The sequence below is a fragment of the Grus americana genome, chromosome 5 (assembly GCF_028858705.1).
Source record: "Grus americana isolate bGruAme1 chromosome 5, bGruAme1.mat, whole genome shotgun sequence".
NCBI classification, from domain to species: Eukaryota; Metazoa; Chordata; class Aves; order Gruiformes; family Gruidae; genus Grus; species Grus americana.
The window spans coordinates 47637506-47658293 of NC_072856.1; the positions used below are offsets into that span (position 1 = coordinate 47637506).

A 20788-nucleotide genomic window follows, 5' to 3' on the forward strand; every position below is an offset into this window, starting at 1 on the left:
TATTTGTAGCACATGCATGTTTGGACATGCTGTGTTGTCTATAATAGGAACAATTTCATATGCACTTGATTTCCTGCACCGTGCTACAGCCCGATGTTTGCAAACTTTGCAAACTAGCAAAAGTCATCACACGTGATGCAATCTTCAGGCAACAGGGCTGCATTCTGAATGGCATTTCCATGCTCCTATCTGAGTTTTGTTACCTGTAGAAGGATTATACATTAAAGTCATAATTACTTGCTCAATGGAAAGTACAAATAAAAGTGGGATATTCATTAAATAAGCAAAGAGAGAGAATATTGGCTTTCCTTAAAACACAGTCTTCAGTTAAAATGAAATGAAATGAAACTAGCCCAGTGGGACTGAAAGACTCCAAAGCTGTATTTTTGCAACTTCATGTAAAAGACAAGGAAGTGGAAGGAAAAGCAACAAACTTACAATTCAGGCACTGACATTTTGGGTTGTTAGAGCATCCAATTGTATCTCAGTCACCTGCAAGAGGAGCTTTATGCTTTCTTGCGAGGGAAAGGGTTAGAGAGAAATTGTAAAGGAGGGAATTAAACTGGAGCTAAGGTTGGCTAAGATTTGGGACTGAAATAATCCCAATCATTAGGGATGATCTCTCACCGTTTGTACCGTTCCAACCCCGCCAGAGTTTCTCTTACTGGGCAGTAAAACTGAACAGTGGCCTGGTGCAGGTATCTGAGACAAAGCTCCTGAGAGCTGGGTCATGGCAAATAGCAGCATTAGCACTGGGACTGCTATCTGCAGTTCAGCTGTTGTGATTTAGTTCAGCCAAAACCATTGAGTCATTTATGATTTATTTGCATTAGCTTTGCTCTTTGTTCTCTCTCTCAAGTACACAATAAGGAGATGGGCTTTTTCCATAGGCTTTACTGATAGCCAGTTCCTGGATGCTTAATTCATGAAGCTGAGCATCACAACATATTTCTCAGTCAGTATATACACCTTTTGCTAACAAGTACGTAGGGATTTCTGTGCCCTAAAGTGCAGTTGACTTCTATGACTACCTTCCTTCTGTTGTCTCACATGCCTTCACCCTTTGGTGTACATCCCAGATAACAGATTGTGCTTGGTCACAGTTATTTTCTTGCTTTTATGTTCTTGCTGAAAGCCTTCTTTATATCTAAATTAATCTGTTTAGCAATGAAGTAGCAGTTATTTTGCATTGAGTGTAGGTAAGATAGGAAAGCTAGTTCAGGCAGAGGAAGCCTCTGACGTTTTTCTTTCAGATTACAGTAAACCCATTAAATTTGAGGCACTTGACAGTAGGATAGAAGGACTTAAATTAGGAATCCTGAGGTTGGGAAGGAGTCAGTGATTCTCAAAAGGGTTAAAAACAAATCTTCTGGCTTGACACAGAACTGGGATACCTCAGTCCCTAAGTTTTCATTATTTCTTAGACAGATTTTTTCTCTCTCTCTCCGCTGATTTTGCTTGCAAAGAAATTCTTGTGTGTTGCCAGATTTGTAGTGTACATCAAAACAAGCACGATATTCCTGTTCATTCATCTATGCACTGACTACATTTTCTGCAGTAGAAAAAGAAACAAAACTAGGGGAAGAGAAGCTGTAAAGCGAGAGAATGCACCAAAATAAAGTCTAATTGGAGTATTATTTTAAAGGAGAAGATTAAAGGAAGGGAGCCAAGAGACAGGAAGAGGTTGTAATTTAAGGAAATACATGATTTAGCAAGAGAACTGTAGCCTGGATTTTATTCCTGCATTTTAAAAATAGGAAATAGGACAGCATTAAACAACTGGATCCTTATCAGGATTCATTAGTTCATCCACCCAATGCAGATTTTATATTTTGCCCCTTTATCATTCTCTTGAGTGATCTCTCAGCCTTCTTTTAGGAGTCTCTGCCCTTTCAAATGACACCAATTTCCAGTTCTGTTGACACTGAATAAAACAAAAAAGGTTTTGTCCTCTGTGCCCCTACTTCATTCTTTCTCTCAAGTACACATTTATGGGGAAGTTGGATTTTAAGAGCTGGACAGTTAGCTCTCGATAGCAGAACTCCAAGGACTTTGTGACTACTCTGGCAAGTACTGTGGCCCAATAAGTGTATATCTATAAAATAAAAAGTTCATTCTGAGACCCTGATGTCTTCCAGGGTTTTTCTTCAGAATAGTTCCAGTCCCTACAACTGAATAACCCTGAACAGTTGGGGCATATCTTCTTGTTTAATTTCATTTGAGTTTGTATTCCCTGAGAGCATTTCAGTATGTGAACCGAAGAGTAGAAAGTGGTGAGAGGTACACTTCAGAGGCATGCTCCCAATTCAAACCAAAATGCTGATGTAGATGGATTTTACCATAATATGCAGCTGGAGCTGGACAGAGGAGCTCATTCTTTCATTACTCTTTCCTATATTCATGTTGCTTAAGTAGTCAAATTTCTGTTTTCTACTCTCTCTCATCTTCTGTTCAGCTGGATCACTTTACCAATGCCATTCACCATGTAACTGGCTCAGGAAAGGAAGCCACGTGGGAATGGACATGATCGTTCAGGACACGGGGAAAGATAAGATGACTTCCTTTATCAGCAAGGCTGGTTTATGCCAGTGTAAAGCCTTCACTGAACTATGTCTTTAGTAGTCTATGTGAGATGAAGTCATTCTTTCTCACCTGCTGTTGCCTGAAACAAAATGCTTTCCAGAAGCACAGATTAAAGTGATAGTGGTCTAGATTGTCCTACCTATCTAAAATTTGAAAGGCATGAAGTCTCTCTTGCTACAATCTGTTTTTCATTTACTTGGTGGAAGGATCTGAAATTGCTTGGTTAGTACCAGGCAGGTGCTGTGAGACAGCTGAAATTATATAGAACATCTATATATTGTAGATTTAATAGATGCTGTATGTCTCATCTCATCTGCTTTAACTGTAGAGAAGGAATTATGGTGGTGGAAACATGTGAAGTATTTATGTTGGTCTTCCCGTTTTGACACAATTGAATGATATGCATGGTTCCATCTTATCCTTCTTTTATTACAAGTCTTATGTGAATAAAAGGATACCAATTGAAATGTGGGAGCTTTTGTGTCACTGTTGAAGACCACTGAATACTTTAACAAAGTGTTGAGTGTTTCTCAGTGGGATGATGATAACTCTAAATTAGAATATTGGTTGCAGCCTATTAAGATTCAAAACATCTAGATCCTTTCTTTTTTTTCTTTAATACCCACCCAAAATTATTATAGGTGTTTTAAAAGTGTAGTAGTACAGTAGGCCTAAGAGAACTTGAGTTAAGTCAGCATCAGGGATTTTACAGGGCTTTTGGGGTGGGAGAAATGGAGCACAGAGCTGTTTTGAGAAGAGGGGACTGAACTGCAAATATGGAATGGAAAGGGCATTTAATAAGTAAGGAAACTGAAGTTGGTTTAAATGCGAAGTGTTGTAGGACACCCTGTGACCCATGATGCATCCTATTGTAAGTTTCTGTGAAAAAGCAAACAACAGACTTCATTTTCAGATACATGGGTGTCCACAGCTCCAGCCATCTTTAAATGGAGTGTTGGAACTCAGTATCTCTAAAAATGGTTATACCCATCTCTACAAACCAAATTCTCTGAGTTTTACACAATTGTGACTACTGAACTAGAGTTCATAGTCTGCTTTGAAACAGGTAATTTCTTGTCCTACTCAAGCCATTTATCACCTTTCCTTTGATATTTTCAATCTCCTTCCACAAGTGACATGAACTTTTTGTTCAATGAAGTCCATTTCCCACCTCATCCCTCTACCGGAGGGACTTTGAGGAGGGTGTTGTTTCTTTTCTTTTCTTCATTCTTTTTGGTTTTTTTTAGTTTTTATCAGCAACATTTTCTTTCTCTCCCTCTGTGATTTCCCAGCCGTGAGATAAACAGCCTTGTATCTTACAAGCTAAATACAATTACTGCTATCAAAACTGGAGTCTTTCTCTCCCTGTAAATGTCTCTTGGAAGCTGATAAGCTGTTCAAGGCAAACTGCAGGCTTCTGCCTAATCCTGAGATTAAACATAACCACCCAGAAGACAGCAAGAGATAATTGGGGGGGCTGGGGTTAGGCAGGCAGGAGAGGAGGAGAAAGTGTGATCCTCTCCTGAGATATTAAGAGGACATACACAAGGCTCAAGGTTATTTGTAAAGGAATTACACAAAACGCACAGGAGCTTGTTATGATGAGGAATTTCCTCAGATAATGCAGTGATTGTTGTAGTTGTTAAAGACGAAATTTAGCAGAGATTTGTTTGAGGTAAAACATAGAGGGGAGCTGTAGAAAACAGCTCCCAGCCATGACTGCTGATTTTTATACATTAGTCCCCATCTTGTCCTTGAAACAGGAGGTCTCACAAGGTTCCTTCCAGATTCTTTGAGCGTGCTGGCTTAGGTTCATCTCACTGGCTTTATGCTGAATATAGGGAGACAGTAGATTTCCCAAGAGTAAAGCAGGGGACTGAGCCAGCTTTTCTGTGCTCTGTGTTTTGCTACCTGCTGACCATCTGAACAAAGGTAAATTAACCTTCCTGTTTGTTAAACAGAGATAACAATAATCTTCTAGGAAATAAGAATGCCTTAATTACAGAGAAATAGTGTGTTAAACCTGTAGTAGTCTTCAATTATAACCAAGGCAGGATTAGTGAAGACAGTCTTTGAGTCAGTCCAATACAGTTGAAAAAAGCAGTCTCATTTCTTGAAATATAAGTTGGTTTTGATTTTTTTACCAGTGACATTTTCATTTTCTCACTCTGTAATTTTTTTAAGGCCTTGTGTTTCCTGAAAGCTTGTCTGTATTTTTGAATTGTTATCAATTGGCCTAATATGGGATATTACCTCTCCCAACTTTTCTTTATTTAATTTATAATGCATTAGCCAAGAAAGAGGAGATAAGTTGGCATGATCTAATAGTGGCATCACTGGAGGATTTAAGAGAAGACTACATATCCTTTCTTCAGCTGACATGTGCTCTGATACTGGGAAGGACATGCAATATTGTGATTGTTAGTTCTCATGAGGTCAGTAATGCAGAGTCTAATGCTGATTGGGACATTGACAAGAAAAACTCAAACCCAGAACTAACTGGGGTGTCCAAGTCTTCACAACAAGTTCTTCCTTTCTAACTTTGTACTTATCCCTGCACAGTACCCCTGCACAGCTCGTGTTGTACTGCTTCAGTGATTTCCAAATGTTTGGTAGCTGAGCCTTATTAGAGGAAATAACTTGTGGCCATGCTTTGCAGAGCCTGGCTCCTCCTCCCCCCCCAAATTCCCTCTGTCTCTTCCAGAGTGATTTTGGCATCTCCTCTTTCCCTCTTCTTTACACACACACACACACACACACACACCCCTTCTCCACCCCCTCATCCCCCCAACTCTGGTTTCTGCCTTCTTGTGCTCCTTTGGCTTTCCTTTCCCTCCTTCAGACTTTGGGCTGTTGTGATCTCCTCACTGCTACTGAAACCAAGATAACAGTAAGAAGCTTGGCTGAAGCTGTCTCCATGAAGAGGCACATGGATCTAGTACTTGACTACTTGGACTCATTAATAAGTCCCGTTGCTTGATGTGCAAGCTGAAGGGATTTCTTTGTGGTACTGCCAGATCCCACTGTGGTCTTAATATTTTCCTATCCAAATGCCCTTGTGAGTGGGTAATGAGTCAGGAACAAGAGCACTGAATTTTGATTAGCCCTGCGGGCTGAATGTGATCCCCAGAGTTCTTGTCATACACTTGTTTGTGGGTTTTGATTTTTCATATTGTACTCATTTTGTGGGACTTAAATGAGCTCTCAGATGCTTCCTATCAGCATGAATTGGAGACGGCATGTAAAGTGCCTTTGACAGATTTACTGCATTTCATAATGAGCCTAAAACATATAAAAAGACAGGGTTAATAAAACAGCATTAGAGAAGCACATTTTGAAGGCAGTACTGTGACATATGTTGAAAGATCTGCCAAGAGGGATGATTAAAGCATGACAAGTTGATGAAATCAAGACTTGATTGTAGCTTGTCACTGCAGGACCATAACATCTATAATATATTTATAAGGTTGGGAAACAGATAAATATGGCTACATGATATGAACACTCATTTTGATCTCCTGTATACACTGAGATATAAACCTACACACATTAAGTCACCAACAGGCAAATGTACTTTGGAATTTGTGCAAACACACGCATGTTAATGCATGTGCGTCCATACTGGATGGTGGGATAGAATCTGACATGATAAATAAGTTATGTAAATGTTGCCACTGTGCGCAGTTTAACTTCTGTGTACTTCATGTTTTGCTTTTCCACAGGAAGTATGATGCTGTGATTCATTTCCACTTTGCCCCTGTCCCCAGACACTTGCATGGAAGTGCTGTAAGGCTTGTCTGTCTTCTGAATTCTGTCTTTGAGGACAGAGGAGAAGAAAAACAGAGAGAAAAAGAACAAAGTGACTATATTGCAACTTCCAGTACTCATTCTTCCTTTCAAGGTTTCATTTTTTAAAACTTATCCTGGCTCTTACAACATGCTGCACTCAGTCTACAGAAGTGGCAGTTTTACCTTCACCAAATACCTCAAGCCCCTGTGAGTGGTAGTCTATCAAGCACTGTATTTCTGTCAGCTTGGCATTAAGAAAGAGGGAGACACATGTGTTTTTATGGAGACACGTAAGATAACCAGGCAGCACAAACAGTACAGCATTGTTAAGCAGCAGTAGGATTGACGAAAGTTTACCTAAGGAAGGGTACATACAGAATAGGGTCTTCATGCAGGTAGCCATGACCACCTAATTCCCACTTAGGATCCCACAGATAGTCCTTGAGCTATGGGAAAGAGAGGAGAAGGAATAAGAAGCATACTTATGTAGCAGTCTCTATTACTGCTACGTAACAGTCTCAGAAATGGTTGTTCTAACATGCAAATACATGCCACAGAGGCAATACTAGTTTTAATTTAGCCACAGTATGTTCTCTTATTTATAGCCTGGATAAAGAAAATTTGAGGACAATTTGAGGAAAACTTTTTATCGGTGCTGTCCAAAAGAACAGAGATATGTATTATATTGCTGCATGCTGTTAGTTGAATTACTGTAGCATCATTCTTACATCTTCCTGAATCAGACTGGATGTCCAATATGTCAAATCTACAGGCGAATACCAAATACATCAGAAGAAAATTTACTTTAATGGTCAAAATGACACCTCTGTCCAACGGTCCTGGATTTGGGATGGTTTCTGTTCTCTCCTGCCAGAGTCTGTTTGTCCATCTAATCAGCTTCTTGAGCTGGAGAGCAGCCAAGTGTCTGATGCTTCAGAGAATTACAGTAACCCACCATGGCAACAACAAAAATATGCCCAAAAAGATATCCTTCTAAAAAAAATTATCCTACAATTATCTTAGTTTGTGACCTGAAATATGAGGTCACATAAGCTGTATGTGTTCGTATCGTGTCTACACTAATTACGTTTGTATTACTTCATTGGAAAGCAAATGCTTTCTTTTTCCCATTCCTTAATTTATCCAGGGAGACATGATCATGTGGAAATACTCCCACTCCCTCTCCAGCTGGAGTTTGATAGAAGTTACTATGCTGCATTGCGAGCACATTGTTCAGCCAAAATTTAAAACAAAACAAGACAAAACTAAACTAAGGCAGTTTAGTAGCATCTCTAATTTTTCTCTATTTCTCTGATTCTTTTTCCATTGATGATCTTGATTCTTGAATCTCAGTTCTTCCCTCTTAGCTTAGTCCTACACACAGCGGGATTCTTTGTAAGATAAATTCTTGCATCACAGAGGGAATGTTTATAAAAAGTCATGTTAACCTTTGATGATGGTAGTATGGTATGTAGTATAACTCAGGAGCTTTACAGTTCCACAATTCTAGGCTTGCTTTATGTTGGAATGATGACTTAAAGTGTGCCAAGATATAGTATCCATAGGACACTGATGCATCTTTCTACCTAATTGCTCTCACCCTTCTTGCATCTGATATAAGAACCCTGTGCCAAGGGATTTCCCTAAATATTCGGATTGCATTCTTACACACCCTACAGGCCTTTGAGTCCCTGTCCCTGAGATACTATGGTGCAAAAAAATGGTGTATTGCATTCACAGAGGGATCCAAGACATGGGGGTTTTTCCTTGTATCTCTTTGACATCCAGCATGTTTTTTACTAAAATCATCCCCATGCCACTTTCCAGGAATTGTAATTACATACTAAGACATGTAGGTGTATTCTGAGAGCTTGGTCTTGCTAACAATTCCAGGCTAAAGTATACAGCTGGTCACGTAAGCATGAATATCTTAACTGTTGGAATGCTCAAATATTATGGGCTGTTCTCATCTGTTCGTGTCCACTGGTCCATGATTGAATATTTGCCCAGGTACCAAGCATAAGCAGTATCATCAAAAATTTTTGATAAATTTCTCCTTTGCTGAAGTACGGTGAATTATTATTAGTTCAGTCATCTGGTGATACATACAATATAGCTGTAGAGTGTAGTGCAGAGAAATATGGAGAAATATTTTTCAGATTGAGAATCAGGCTAAATAAGATTGCTGGAAAGTAAGAATCCTGCTGGGCAGCACAGTGCAGTGAACTCCCAGACATTAAAATAGTTATGTTTGTCTCCTGGGTTAGTTCTGTTTCAGTTTTCCTGGTCAAATGGAGTTGTTATATTCTCTTTCTTCTCCCCTTCCCTTCCCTGGCTCTCCTTCTCTCCCTCCCCTCCTCCCCTTGTCTCCACCACCCCCTCCATCCCCCCAGTAAGAGTGAGCAAACAAACATCTGGCCTGAGGGATCAGAGGCTTGAACAACAACTTTGTGCTTTTCTGATCTTATTGCCTGCAGAAAGAACAGTGCCAGCTGTAATCCCAGGTTGACACAGCTGACATGCAGTGACAGAAGGGGCTCATGCATCCACAACAGCCTTCTCTCTGCTCACTAAAAGGCACTGGAAAGTACAAAGTCATTGAAATCCCATGCTGTGGACTGAAGCAGAACAACTGTGTGAAAGGACGGTCAGAAATGAAAGGGGCCAGTCATAGAACCAGGAGCCAGAAGTTCATGAATTCCAGCCTTGGCTTTATAGATGCCCTTCCCTGTGGTCTTGGCCAATCCTTTTACCACTCTGTGGCTCAGTTTTCCAATCAGTAAAGTGGGGATAAAGTCCCAATTTACATTATCATTGGGGACTTAAATAGAAAATATTCTACAATTCACTGAGTATAAAAACCTTTTTGGGTCAGTAAACTTGGATCTTTGCTTATTTACTGAGTACCTGGAGCACTCTGGAGGCTGAAAACTCTAGTGTTGGAGTTGCAAAATCTTTTCTAATTTTTTTTCTTAAGCCCCACAAATTTGTAGTCAGTGAGATTCACTCTGCATAACAGTCTGTCATGTGCAGACTGAGTGGTATTTTACCCCTTCACTAGTTAGCATTTTCATAGCAATTTCCAAAACTCAGGTCACTTCCAAGAAAGAAATTAATTTAAAAGGTTGGAGTAGGAAAAATATATCTACAGAAACTCAAGTTCCTCTTCCCACGGGTCTACCTTACTTCTGACACAGTGTTATTCAGTAATGATTTTTTTATCATATGGATGTTTCTAGTTCATGGCTTGGCTTCGTGAATGGCATCTGTCTTTGAGAAAGCTTACTAGGTCACTACAGGGTCCGGGAATTCTCTTTTCTTTTTCTAAGCTGATGCAAACGGAAGAAATGATTTCAAGAGGAGGCAAAGATCACTGATTTGTAGCAATTAAAAATGGGAAAGGCCTGTTTGGTCTCGTTTATTCTATTCCGTAATCAACTGATATCGCCCACCGCTTTATCAAGTAAAATTTTAAATAATTCAAGAATTTCCCTGAGGAGACTGTAGCACTGTATAATATGTCAACTTGATAGGAAGTGCTTCTTAATAAACAACTTCTTTCATCAGTTTCTTGCTTGCTTTTAGTTATGTCCTGGCACTTACCCTAGAGAACCTGCACCCTTCCACAGGGTTTTCACCTTTCAGTTATTTGTAACTGGTTAGCTTTCCAATCATCGTTGGTGACATTTGACTAAATGCTTTATAGGCATTACTCTCATTAATGTTACTGACTGAGCAGCCTCCCTGTAGTCAGCACTATATTAATGGGAAAGGACTGTACATGCTTTCTCTATTTGTCGTATATTCAGCTCCCCATATTATCTCCCTGCTAATACGTACACAGGGAATTGAGATCCAGAAACATCTGAAGGTTTCTGATGAGCCAGCCCAGCTCCATCACTGCCAGCACCAAGGCAAAGACTGCAAGTCCTGCTGAAACTGAGCCGATTGCCACATAGATACCGGATTGCCTGCCACCGCCTTCCAGCAAGGAATCTTGGTTTCAGTATAATGCCGATAAAGAGGAGCTCTTCTTGAATGGGGAGCCCAGTGCACTGAGCCCCAAGTGGTCCTGCAGGAATCAGTGCTCTTTCTAGCCCTACCTCCCTGCTGGTTGTGTCAGACCTAAACTAGCTGTCTACCCGAGTGCTCTTGTTTCCAGGGGTGGGATAGTGAGACACTGACTCTTTATGAAGCAGGTGTAAGGCCACAAGTTTTCTTACCTCAGATCCCGCACCATGCAAAGACAGTTGTTCTGTTTTCAGTCACACATTGCTCCTGGAAGCAAAATAGCTGCACTCGTGTAGCTCCATGTCTAACCTGACACATATAAACTAGATGCAGTGCTTCTCTGCCCTGACTTTGCATAATCCACAAAACAGATAAGCAGCACCTAGATAAATGGGAGTTAATAGAATTTAAAGTGTCAATATGAATAAAGTGCTTTTGGCATTTGGTTATTGCTGCTTGTTCTGATATAAATCAGATTGTGACCTTTCCCAAAGGAATCGAAGAAGTGGGATGTGGAGAACAGTGGCAGTGGATTTTATTCTGATCTCCGTTTCATATCTCATCCTGCAAAATGAAATTTCTTCTTGTTTCAAATGGAAGGATCAATACATAGTTTCAGTTGTTCTTTAATAGTCACTTTATCCTTGGCTGCTTGATATGGGGCTTAATTTGGTCCTGGTCAGTGAAGAAAACAACAATATACACATTACTTACAAAATGTCCCAAAGATCTGGTAACGTAGATGCCTAAATGGTAGCATATCTGTATATGGTTGAACTGGTAGCTGCTTTCTCTATACTGTACACTGGTTCACTTTTCCAACATAAATCAAAAGAGAACTAAAGCAGGCTGCTTTTATCTCATGCCCATAGCCTCAACTTCTATAGGACTGAAATGATTCAGTATAATCTGCTCATGCAAAATAAGATCTAAATCACATTTTTCAAAAGACTAATTTATTTTTTTTTTCTTTTTCACCCTTTAAAAAGTTTGATTAACCTTCTTCCACCTTTGCTAGTCTGAGTTTTCTTTTTATTTTGCTCCTATTGTGCTTCTGGGTTAGATTATCAGGGGCAAGGCACTCATTTTCTCAATCATCTGAGACAGGATTGAAAGATTAATCTAAGGGAGGTTGAAATGTTACTGATTTTGTCCTGTGGCAGAGGGGTGGATTAAATAACTTCTCAAAGTCTTCTCTAGTCTTACTAATTTTACAGTGGCCCATGTTAGCTGCACCTTATGAACAGACATTTAAACTCATCTTGTAGTTTGCCTCAGAATTTCCCAATGATTTTGACCTAAATGCTGCTTTGCTTTGAATTTGGACCCTACATTTTTTAGGCTTAAAAAGATAAGATAAAATAGAGAGTGGTAGCAGCATAAAGCTTTTGGTTAGGGCAATAGAAACTTAGAAACAACTCCAGTGTCGTGGTTTAACCCCAGCTGGCAACTAAGCACCACACAGCTGCTCGTCCTCTCCCTCCCCCCGTCCCCCTGGTGGGATGGGGGAGAGAACCAGAAGAGTCAAAGTGAGAAAACTCATGGGTTGAGATCAAGACAGTTTAACAGGTAAAGCAAAAACCGTGTACACAACCAAAGCGAGACAAGGAATTCATTCACCACTTCCCATGGGCAGGCAGGTGTTCAGCCATCTCCAGGAAAGCAGGGCTCCATCATGTGTAACAGTTACTTGGGAAGACAAACGCTGTCACTCCGAACATCCCCCCCTTCCTTCTTCCCACAGCTTTATATGCTGAGCATGATGTCATATGGTACGGCACTTCCCTTTGGTCAGTTGGGGTCACAGCTGTCCCAGCTGTGTCCCCTCCCAGCTTTTTGTGCACCCCCAGCCTACTCGCTGCTGGGGTGGTGTGAGAGGCAGAAAAGGCCTTGGCTCTGTGTAAGCTCTGCTCAGCACTAACGAAAACATCCCTGTGTTATCAACACTGTTCAAATCCAAACCATAGCCCCATACTAGCTACTGTGAAGAAAATTAACTCTATCCCAGCCAAAACCAGCACATCCAGTTGCCTGATCAGAGGAGTAACTTTTGCTGCTGTAGTCTTGCCTGATAATTCTCTCCCCTGTTTTTAGTACTTATGCTACTGAGACCTCGTTGTCTTTTGTCATGAGGGCAGTGAGCTGAGGACAGTTGTAGTGTGAAGGTCAGCTTTTATCTCCGGTCCACGGAGAGATGAATGGAAGGAAAGGTGTGGCTCCTAGCAAACAATGTGATCAGAGGGAATTGCAGGTAAAGTCAAGGGCATCCAGGACTAAGGGGAAAATGAGGACAGGAAATAAAATGAGCAAAAGATGCAACTTTATTGAACAGTGAAGGCAGAGGGAAAAGCATAACATCTGAGAGCTGAAGCAAAGATAAACAATGTCGAGACGTGGCTATTCTTCAGTCCCATTAAATAAAATAAAATCCCAAATTTGAATTAATCCTCCATAGCGCCCCTTGTTACACAAGGCAAAACTGAAGCTTTGCAAGAACAGAGGGACAGTTTGTGGTAGTTAGAAAGATTCCGGATTACCTGCCTTATAATTATTTTGTGTAGTTGTACGGCCATCCTATTTCATTTCTGTACAAGCCAGATCTGTAGTTTCAGGTTTGGACTTTTTTCAAGTGTTTTATACAAAGTGCTGCAAGTAGATCTTTTTTCATATGGTTTGATTTTAATGCAAACATTCCCTACGTTATATAACATAAACCACAGTATGGCCTTACAGTAATACAACAAAATAAACAGGCCTGATGCTAAAGCTAATTGTAGTGTTGTTACTCCTTCCTGATTTATGGAAGAGGGAAGGTTCTTGTCCTAAATATGAACTTTACTAATAGGCTTGTCTCAGTTTCCTTGCTGAATACAAAATGTGAACAAATGACCGTTGTACTTCATAGTATTCAGAACAAAATATGCACTTAAGGAAATGTGAAAATGGGGCAATTTAGTATACCATAAGCTTTTAAGTGCAGCTGCCTGAAAACAGAAGTGTTTAAAGAGGTTCAGTGTGCCCCAATCACAAACACACTTCTGAGACTTTTGTGGTTTGCAATATCTGTGCCCTTTATTAGATATTGGGGAAAAAGGTAGATTCTCCATGATGCATGCGAGCATCCTTTTCCAGGGCACACAACATCAGGTCTAGAATTGAACTGAGTCAGTTTATGTCAGTAGAGGCTACCACGTGCCCGTTCCATACTGATATCAATTAAGAGTATGTAAATCTTAGCAAGATTATGGATATCTGTAAAAACTCAAAGGGAGCTAGTGTTGAAGGCCTCTGGGTGAACTGAGCTATCAAACACCAACTGCTTACTAGCTCTTCTCCTACTGAAATTCCATCTACAATAAGGGAAGGAGAAGTGGAATCAGTTTAAATCTGGAGCACTGATCTCAAAATGTTTTCTTAAATCATTAATATCACCAAATAACCTTTCATTTAATAACTGTTCATTATATAAAATGTCTCATTCTATTTAAAGACTCATAAGCAATGAAGAAAATATTGCTGCTGTAGTGTCTCTTCATAAAACAGCTTTAGGCATTAATTTAGGACAGATGAATGTTTTCTTATGGTATTCTTTTTAGCATCTTCACAGACTTGACAACACATCAGGTTGGATTAATATTCCACCTGGAAGCAAGTACGTACTTTCTGCCCAGTGTAATTTGCTGGAACCTTTCGGCTTTTCTCTTTCACACCAAAGAGGCAGTAAATCATCATGATTGCTATCTAGGCCAAGAAGCAACATTTTTCAGAGTTTCAATTGCTCTTTTACTTTCTTTGGCTTAAGAATCCATTTTGGTTTAGAAATAAGCTTAATGCAATAAAGGTTGTTTGTTTTCTTAAAGGAACCATGAGTGGAAAAGCAAAACATCTTCCAACATTGTAGGGTTTTGGAAGAAAATTCTGCTTTGCCCATGAGTAAATTTAAACTGTCTCCTCCTGAACTGTGGCACTGTCTCAAAAGCATTTCCTGTGGGAACTGCTAATAATGCTTAGCACATGCAAATTCTGTTGATTTTTTTCCCACTTTAGTTTGATCTAAACTGAAGATTATCAAGAGCTAAAGCTAGAAGTGAATCTGATCTATTTATCTGTATAGTCTGTGGAGCAGGGATACAGAGAGCTCCAGGAAAAAAAGACAGAAGACCCGCAGCCAGCAGGCTCTCATTTTTATGATTTAGATGCCAGGTTTTCTTGGAGGGAAGAGGGACAAACAAAAAAAAATAGAGCTTTTCTGCCAGATTCCTCTCCAAAACATTTAGTCCTCAGGAATGTCTGTGGTATTTGAAATATTTTGAATCATCAGGTTAAACAAGATTCAGGTTTATCCTGCTTTATCCTGATCTTCACAGAGCTGCGTTTGGCTGTGCTTTAGAATTTTGCATGAGAAAGGAGAAAAAATAGGTGAAGGAATGCATTTCTGAGGTACAGTTCTTTAGAAGGAGCTAAGTCATTGAAGCAGATCATAAGTCATATTGATATACAGGAATTTATTATGCAGATGAAGGGAAAAGGAGGGAGGTTATTTTAAATGAGCAGTTCCTATTGGTACTCATATCATATAAGCAGCTAGAACCTATGGGAGGAAAAATATGAAGTAAATCACAAGTGGCAAAACTAATCAACACAATTTTACTACAAGAAATTATATTCTGCAGAGCTTTGAGACCCACATTGATTCTGAATGCAAAAGAACTATGGGATTAAGTGTATTTTCCAAAATAACTTTAAATAGCTCTTTTTATCCTGTGTATTCTTTTCTGAAGTACAGCCTTGAATCAGAGCTGGACTCAAAAAGAAAAGAGGGGGGTGGATCTAGATTATTTGCATGAAGGGATTGTTTGAACATGTCTGTCATTCAGCTCCAGAAAGGCATTGCATTGAGGTCACAAAAGGATTGTTACTGAAAATTTCTGTGCATGAAAATGGACAAGAATCCCCCTTAATCACATCATGGCTCAGCTGTCAGAGGTCCAATGAGCTTACTCCATGTTGAACTTATGTTACTTCGTGTTGCAAACCATGATATTTCCTTTTTGAACTTTCATATCAAATGCTGTGTTTATTTTTTTAAAGCGCAACTCAAAGTCAGTATTAATTTACAATTGTATGTTTTTATTGATATTTATTGACTGTCCCAAGCACTTGATAGTGGAAAACGTGTTCTTAATTCAATGTTGTAACTGGGTATATCAGTGAACACATTCTCATGCACAATTTTTAAAAAATAATTCTTACTAATGTCTGAAATAAAGTTAAAAAACAAAACCAAAAAGAATAGATCAGGTACTAATGTTGCAATTTAAACCTATTTGAATTTTCTAATGTCCTTCAATTTTTCATAGCTTTAAAAGGTATGATTTTTATACGTATTTTAATCTTGCTGACTATATCTGCCTAATAATAATAATAATAAAATTAAATTAAACCTGATTTTTTTTAAAAAAGTCTTTAAAGATGTGGTGGGGAATAGTTGTCATTTCTGGCTTTCTCGAAGGTCTAGGACTGTATTATAAGAAACCCATTTTTACATGTCATGTCTTCTTTCATTGTTCCACTTCCTTTTTACCTTAGTCTTGCTGGCCTTTTCTTGTGAGATGCCCTACTTATGAGAAATTTCAATCCACTACATTTTTTTCCTTTCTACGGTCAGACGTCCACATAGAGGAAGAAGCAGTCCATGCCAGCCATTGGCTGACTCTTGTGTTCCTATGAACTGTGAATCATTCTTTATTCTGAAAAAGATCTTATTGCCTCCAGTAATACGTTGCTTGTGTACATACCGAATGAAGCCAGTGGAGACTTTTGTTCCACGTAAAGTGTGTTATAGAATTTCTTTGCCCTACAGAAGATGTTCTTGCCCATCAACATTACGATTTCAACGTACTCTCATCTAACCAGAAGTCATTACTCAGAACATACTCTATGAAGTGGGGAATAACCTCCATTTCTACTGAAACCATATCTTTCTGTATCATATGCAAGACATGTAGTAGCAGACTCTCTGTAAGTGTTCAGCTCTGGGTTGACAGAGAAATTTAGGTGTTCACAGAGAAATTTGGGTCTTTAAGTCCCATTGAAACACCTCCTGAGTGTCTTTCAGGACCTAGTGCTCCTTTCTTACACAGAGCAAAATAAGCACACTGCAACAAACAAAACATATCCTAAAGGAGATGCAGGACTTCTATGATTTCATTTACGAGACTTAGCTGGTTTGGTGAAGGAGAGTGCGGATTAGTGTGTTGAGAAAAGCGCTAGTGAATAAGCCGAATGCCTTGCTAACTGATCTTAAAAAAGAAATTATTTTCGTAGTGAGCTTGACTTAGTTACTTGTGTTTCTGTTCTCCCCAAACTAGCAGGTCTGCTTCCCTGTCCTGTGCGTGTAAACTTCCCTTAGGCTTAAAAGAAGGGGAGAACTTTCAGGAAAGGGACCTATCCTTTAGGTTAAGAAATTGGGGAAACAACTGACCTGTGTGACCTCCAGCCTACATTAGTCATCAGCTTATTATTAATAAACAGATTTAAAAAATCATTGTTTTGATAATATTTCTGTCTCTGTAGCTTTAGATTTTTTGTTTTGTTGTTTATATTACCTCAGCTGCTCTTTAGCATTTTTTTTCTTAGATCCTGCACTGAACATGATTCAAGTTTTATGTTTATGAATCTGTATTCACAGAAGTACAGAACTGACTATTAGTACTTTTTGATGGTGCTGATATGAATTATGATAGCTGGGAATGTACTTAAAGGTAACTTAATGTCTGTGAGTGACTCCAAGCCACCACAGTACATTGTTAGAAAACTGATAGAGAGTGCATTTCCAATATTTTATCTTTTCATTCTAGTTTATCTGAGTTTCCAGTTGTACATGGCAGGCATCTGAGGTGAGACAGAGAAAGTGGTACATCAGTGTGTGTCAGCTAGTGCTTAATTAGATCTTTCTGCAGTAGGGAATAGCAGTTTCCCACAATGGATCTCTTACATGAAAGGAAAAATGTAGATGACTTTCCAGGAAGGTGATAAGGAATCAGGCCAGTAAAGCTCTTCTAAAATATTTTTGCTTTGTTTTGCTTGTTGTCTCAAACAAGCAGCAAGACTCCTAAATTTTCATCATTATAGTCTGAGATATTAACCCAAATCCAAATTGCTGTTTTCCTTACAGCTGGACTTAGGGATACAGATAATAATTTTTATAAATTCTCCTTAAGAGTAGGTCCATACTTTATTACATGTAAGTTTGTGTGGGATTATAGCCGGTGTGCCGCTATAGTGCCTCTCACCTGTCCCAGAAATTCAACAGTAACAAGATGATGCTGGAGAACATAGCTGTGGTCAGGAGTACCTCGTGCAGGCTGGCAGCATTTCTGGGCAAGAGGTAGACAGTGAGGATTATCGAGCACATGAGATTTACCAGTCACATTGCTTGCAGTATGAAAGTATCTGCTGTTGACTGGGTGGAGCATCTTGCCAGCTGTTAGTCATATATATTTTTTTTCCTTGATGTGTCTTTACATTGAAAAAAGATTCCAGCATCTGTTTCAGAAAGGCAAATAAATGTGAAGCCATGTTAGGTTATTTATACGTGGAATTTTAAAAGCATTACTGCAAATTGTGCAGAGCCGTTGCTTACTCTTGGACTGCCATTTATTCAAAACAAGTATTGGAGCGCTATTGATCTACTGAAGTTCTGTTTAGGGTAACATTACTTCAGTAAGCTGGGGTCTTACTCTAGCTTTCCACAATATTATAACGAAGTTTGTAAAAGATGCACTCTTTTTATGCCTGATTGAAGAATTTTTATAAAAATAATCCATGAAGCAAAACCTAGAATGAGTTGAAAGTGACTGTAGCTGAAGAAAATGAGAAAGCAGAATGATGGCACTTGTTTACTGTCATTCCTAACACCGTCAAACTGAGCTGCTTCTTTCTACTAGAGGCTGGTCAAACCCATCTGACCTGTAAAAATTTTCAGTAGTCAGGAAATTTAGACAAAGACTTTGTATGAATCCTATTTCTTTCTGTACTGCGTGAGTGATAAGAGCTTTCTTGCAAAACACACTTTACTGGATAATTCTATTATCCATCAACACGGAACAGTGGAACTGCACTTGCCAGAATTTACATCTTGGGTAATTATTTCTGCTTTCATTTAAATTCGTTTCTAAGCTGCTGTTTTCTTCTGGCAACAGGCCCAAGTCTTTGTTAACTGGACACAAGCTTTCACGTATCCTTAATTAACAGCTCTTCCTCTTTTTAAATTTGATTTCCTTTTTTTTTCTATCTATCTTCCCACTCTAAGGGTTCATTAAACTCTTCTATTACATCCTTTCAGCATCAATTTCTTATAATTTCTTCCATTCTTTTTTTCTGTTTACTGGGTTTCTAGTCCTAACACGTGTCTTTTACTACTGCGAGGTGTATCAAAAGACTTCTAACTGTGTGTTTGTGTGACTGACATATTGTGCCATGTTCTTGTGCAGTCAGATCTAGAGTCTGATCAAAGCGTTTTAACTCATGCCACTGGGTTCACTCAAGGTCTCATGTCCCAGACAAATTACACATGCTTTCTAACCAATCCAGATAAGCAAATACTCTGAGGAGAATCTGAGATATCTTTGTCATACGATTTAACTTCTTCGACCTTCCAGAACCTCAGGCAATTGGATATATAACTATTCTCCACCTTACTAAAGATAAATATCTCTCTTTTCAAATATATGTGTACACACACACGCATTTATTTATTTATAGCTAAATAAGGTCATAAAAAACCCCAAAAAATCTAGGATGTTTTAACTATTTCATTGACTTTTCAGATTGTTCTTAAGCTGTTTTTTAAACTTTAAAGGCAACACTGATAGTGAACGGTTCCAAATGGTAAAACAGAAAATCCCCTTCAAATATAACCGGCCCGTAGAGGAGTGGCTGCAGGAAAAAGGTAACAGTCATTAAAACTTTCATTTTAAACCCATTTGATTCTAAACCCTCATTTTTAAAGCCTGCAAATAAATGTTTCTTAAATGATAATCGCCTGCTGCATAAATGACTGTTTTAATTTTCATTATAATTTGTGTCAGCTTCCACCTGCCATATGTTGATAAATCATGCTATAATACATTGCTATTAAAATGCAGTTAAAGGGACGAAATTCTAAGCTTGCTATCATAGTAATGAGAAACAAACAAGGAAAAATTCAGGAGACGTTTTCTAAAAAAAAACAAAACAAAAAAACCACACCAAAAAAAAATGAAGAAGAGCAAAGAGCAACAACATGTATTATGGCAATTTAACCACTGCATGATTTTCCTATTTTGATTTGTTTTTAAACTACATTTATATCTTTATTATCAAAGTTTTCTTAAAAAAATTTCAAACCTACTTGTTAAACCACTTCCTGTAAGTTTCTTTTTTTCTCGTTAGTCTGATTAGCCACTATGGCTGTGTGTTTCCTAATTGTATTAAGATAATTAAACGATTTTAAAAAATGTTGTAAAGAAAACATTTTTTAACATTTTCATTTAAACTACAGTGAGGGAGACGGAGAAAGATGATTGTTCTGGTGCTTTTATGTTATGTCTGGAGTACAGTTTGAACAGTCAAATGATACATTTGTCTAAGTTATGGGTCAAATTCTTCCCTAACTTAATCTCAGGCAGTACTACTTAAGTTTCTGGGTTTGCCTGGAGTGATTGGCCTCAGTTCAGCAAAAGACTTCTTAACATGCATAAGTCCAGCTGGCTTGCTTGAGAGTTCTGCATACACTCAGTGACCTGTTGAAATGGCACTTGTGTCAGAACAGTAATGGTTTTTTATCAGGAATTTGGAGGGGGAAAAAAAATCTTGGCTGTAGACCCCATTCCAAAGCCTGTTGAAGTTAACAGAATAACCTTTACTGATTTCAGCAGGGTTTGGACTGGGCTCTTGGTAGTACAGCGGAGCATAAGTCAGAAGATCTTGTCCCTCTATACTAAATGTGGTATTTAAAAAAAAAAAAATACTGTAACTCCTTGCCTTGAAGTCTAGAGAAAGCAGAACACGATCTTCTCTTGTTTCCTTTTAAGAAAGTACTGCTGATAAAAGGGGGTGACCTTTGAACTCAGCTCTTGCATTTTCTGTGCTTACTTAAGACAATACTTGTTACCAAATTTTCCAGGAAGGAAAGCCAATGTTTTGTAGGATTGGAAAAATATAACTTATGTTCTGTTCCAAACTTCTGTCCTCAGCTGAATTAACAAATTGATTTAGCTAGTATGAATTAAGTTAAGATCACGTGTGGCTAACTACAGTCAAAATATTTTTATGTGATGGGTCTGATCCTGCAAAGTGTAGTGCAACTCAGTTCCCGTTGACTTCAATGAGAGCTGACAGTGTTGCCTACTTTTCAGGTTTG

General features: G+C 38.8%; 1 protein-coding gene across 9 annotated transcripts in view; it reads left to right on the top strand.

The window, feature by feature from the left end:
• Nucleotides 1-20788, top strand: part of NRXN3 (neurexin 3) — a 1025935-nt gene that overhangs the window by 890508 nt on the left and 114639 nt on the right. For 6 of the 9 annotated variants that reach the window (XM_054826970.1, XM_054826962.1, XM_054826963.1 and 3 more), the window contains one exon: nucleotides 19247-19336. The exons of the other annotated variants lie outside the window; for them this stretch is intronic. In XM_054826970.1, coding sequence (XP_054682945.1) covers nucleotides 19247-19336 — 90 coding nt within the window. The remainder of the gene's footprint in view (nucleotides 1-19246; nucleotides 19337-20788) is intronic. 9 annotated transcript variants of the gene reach the window in all.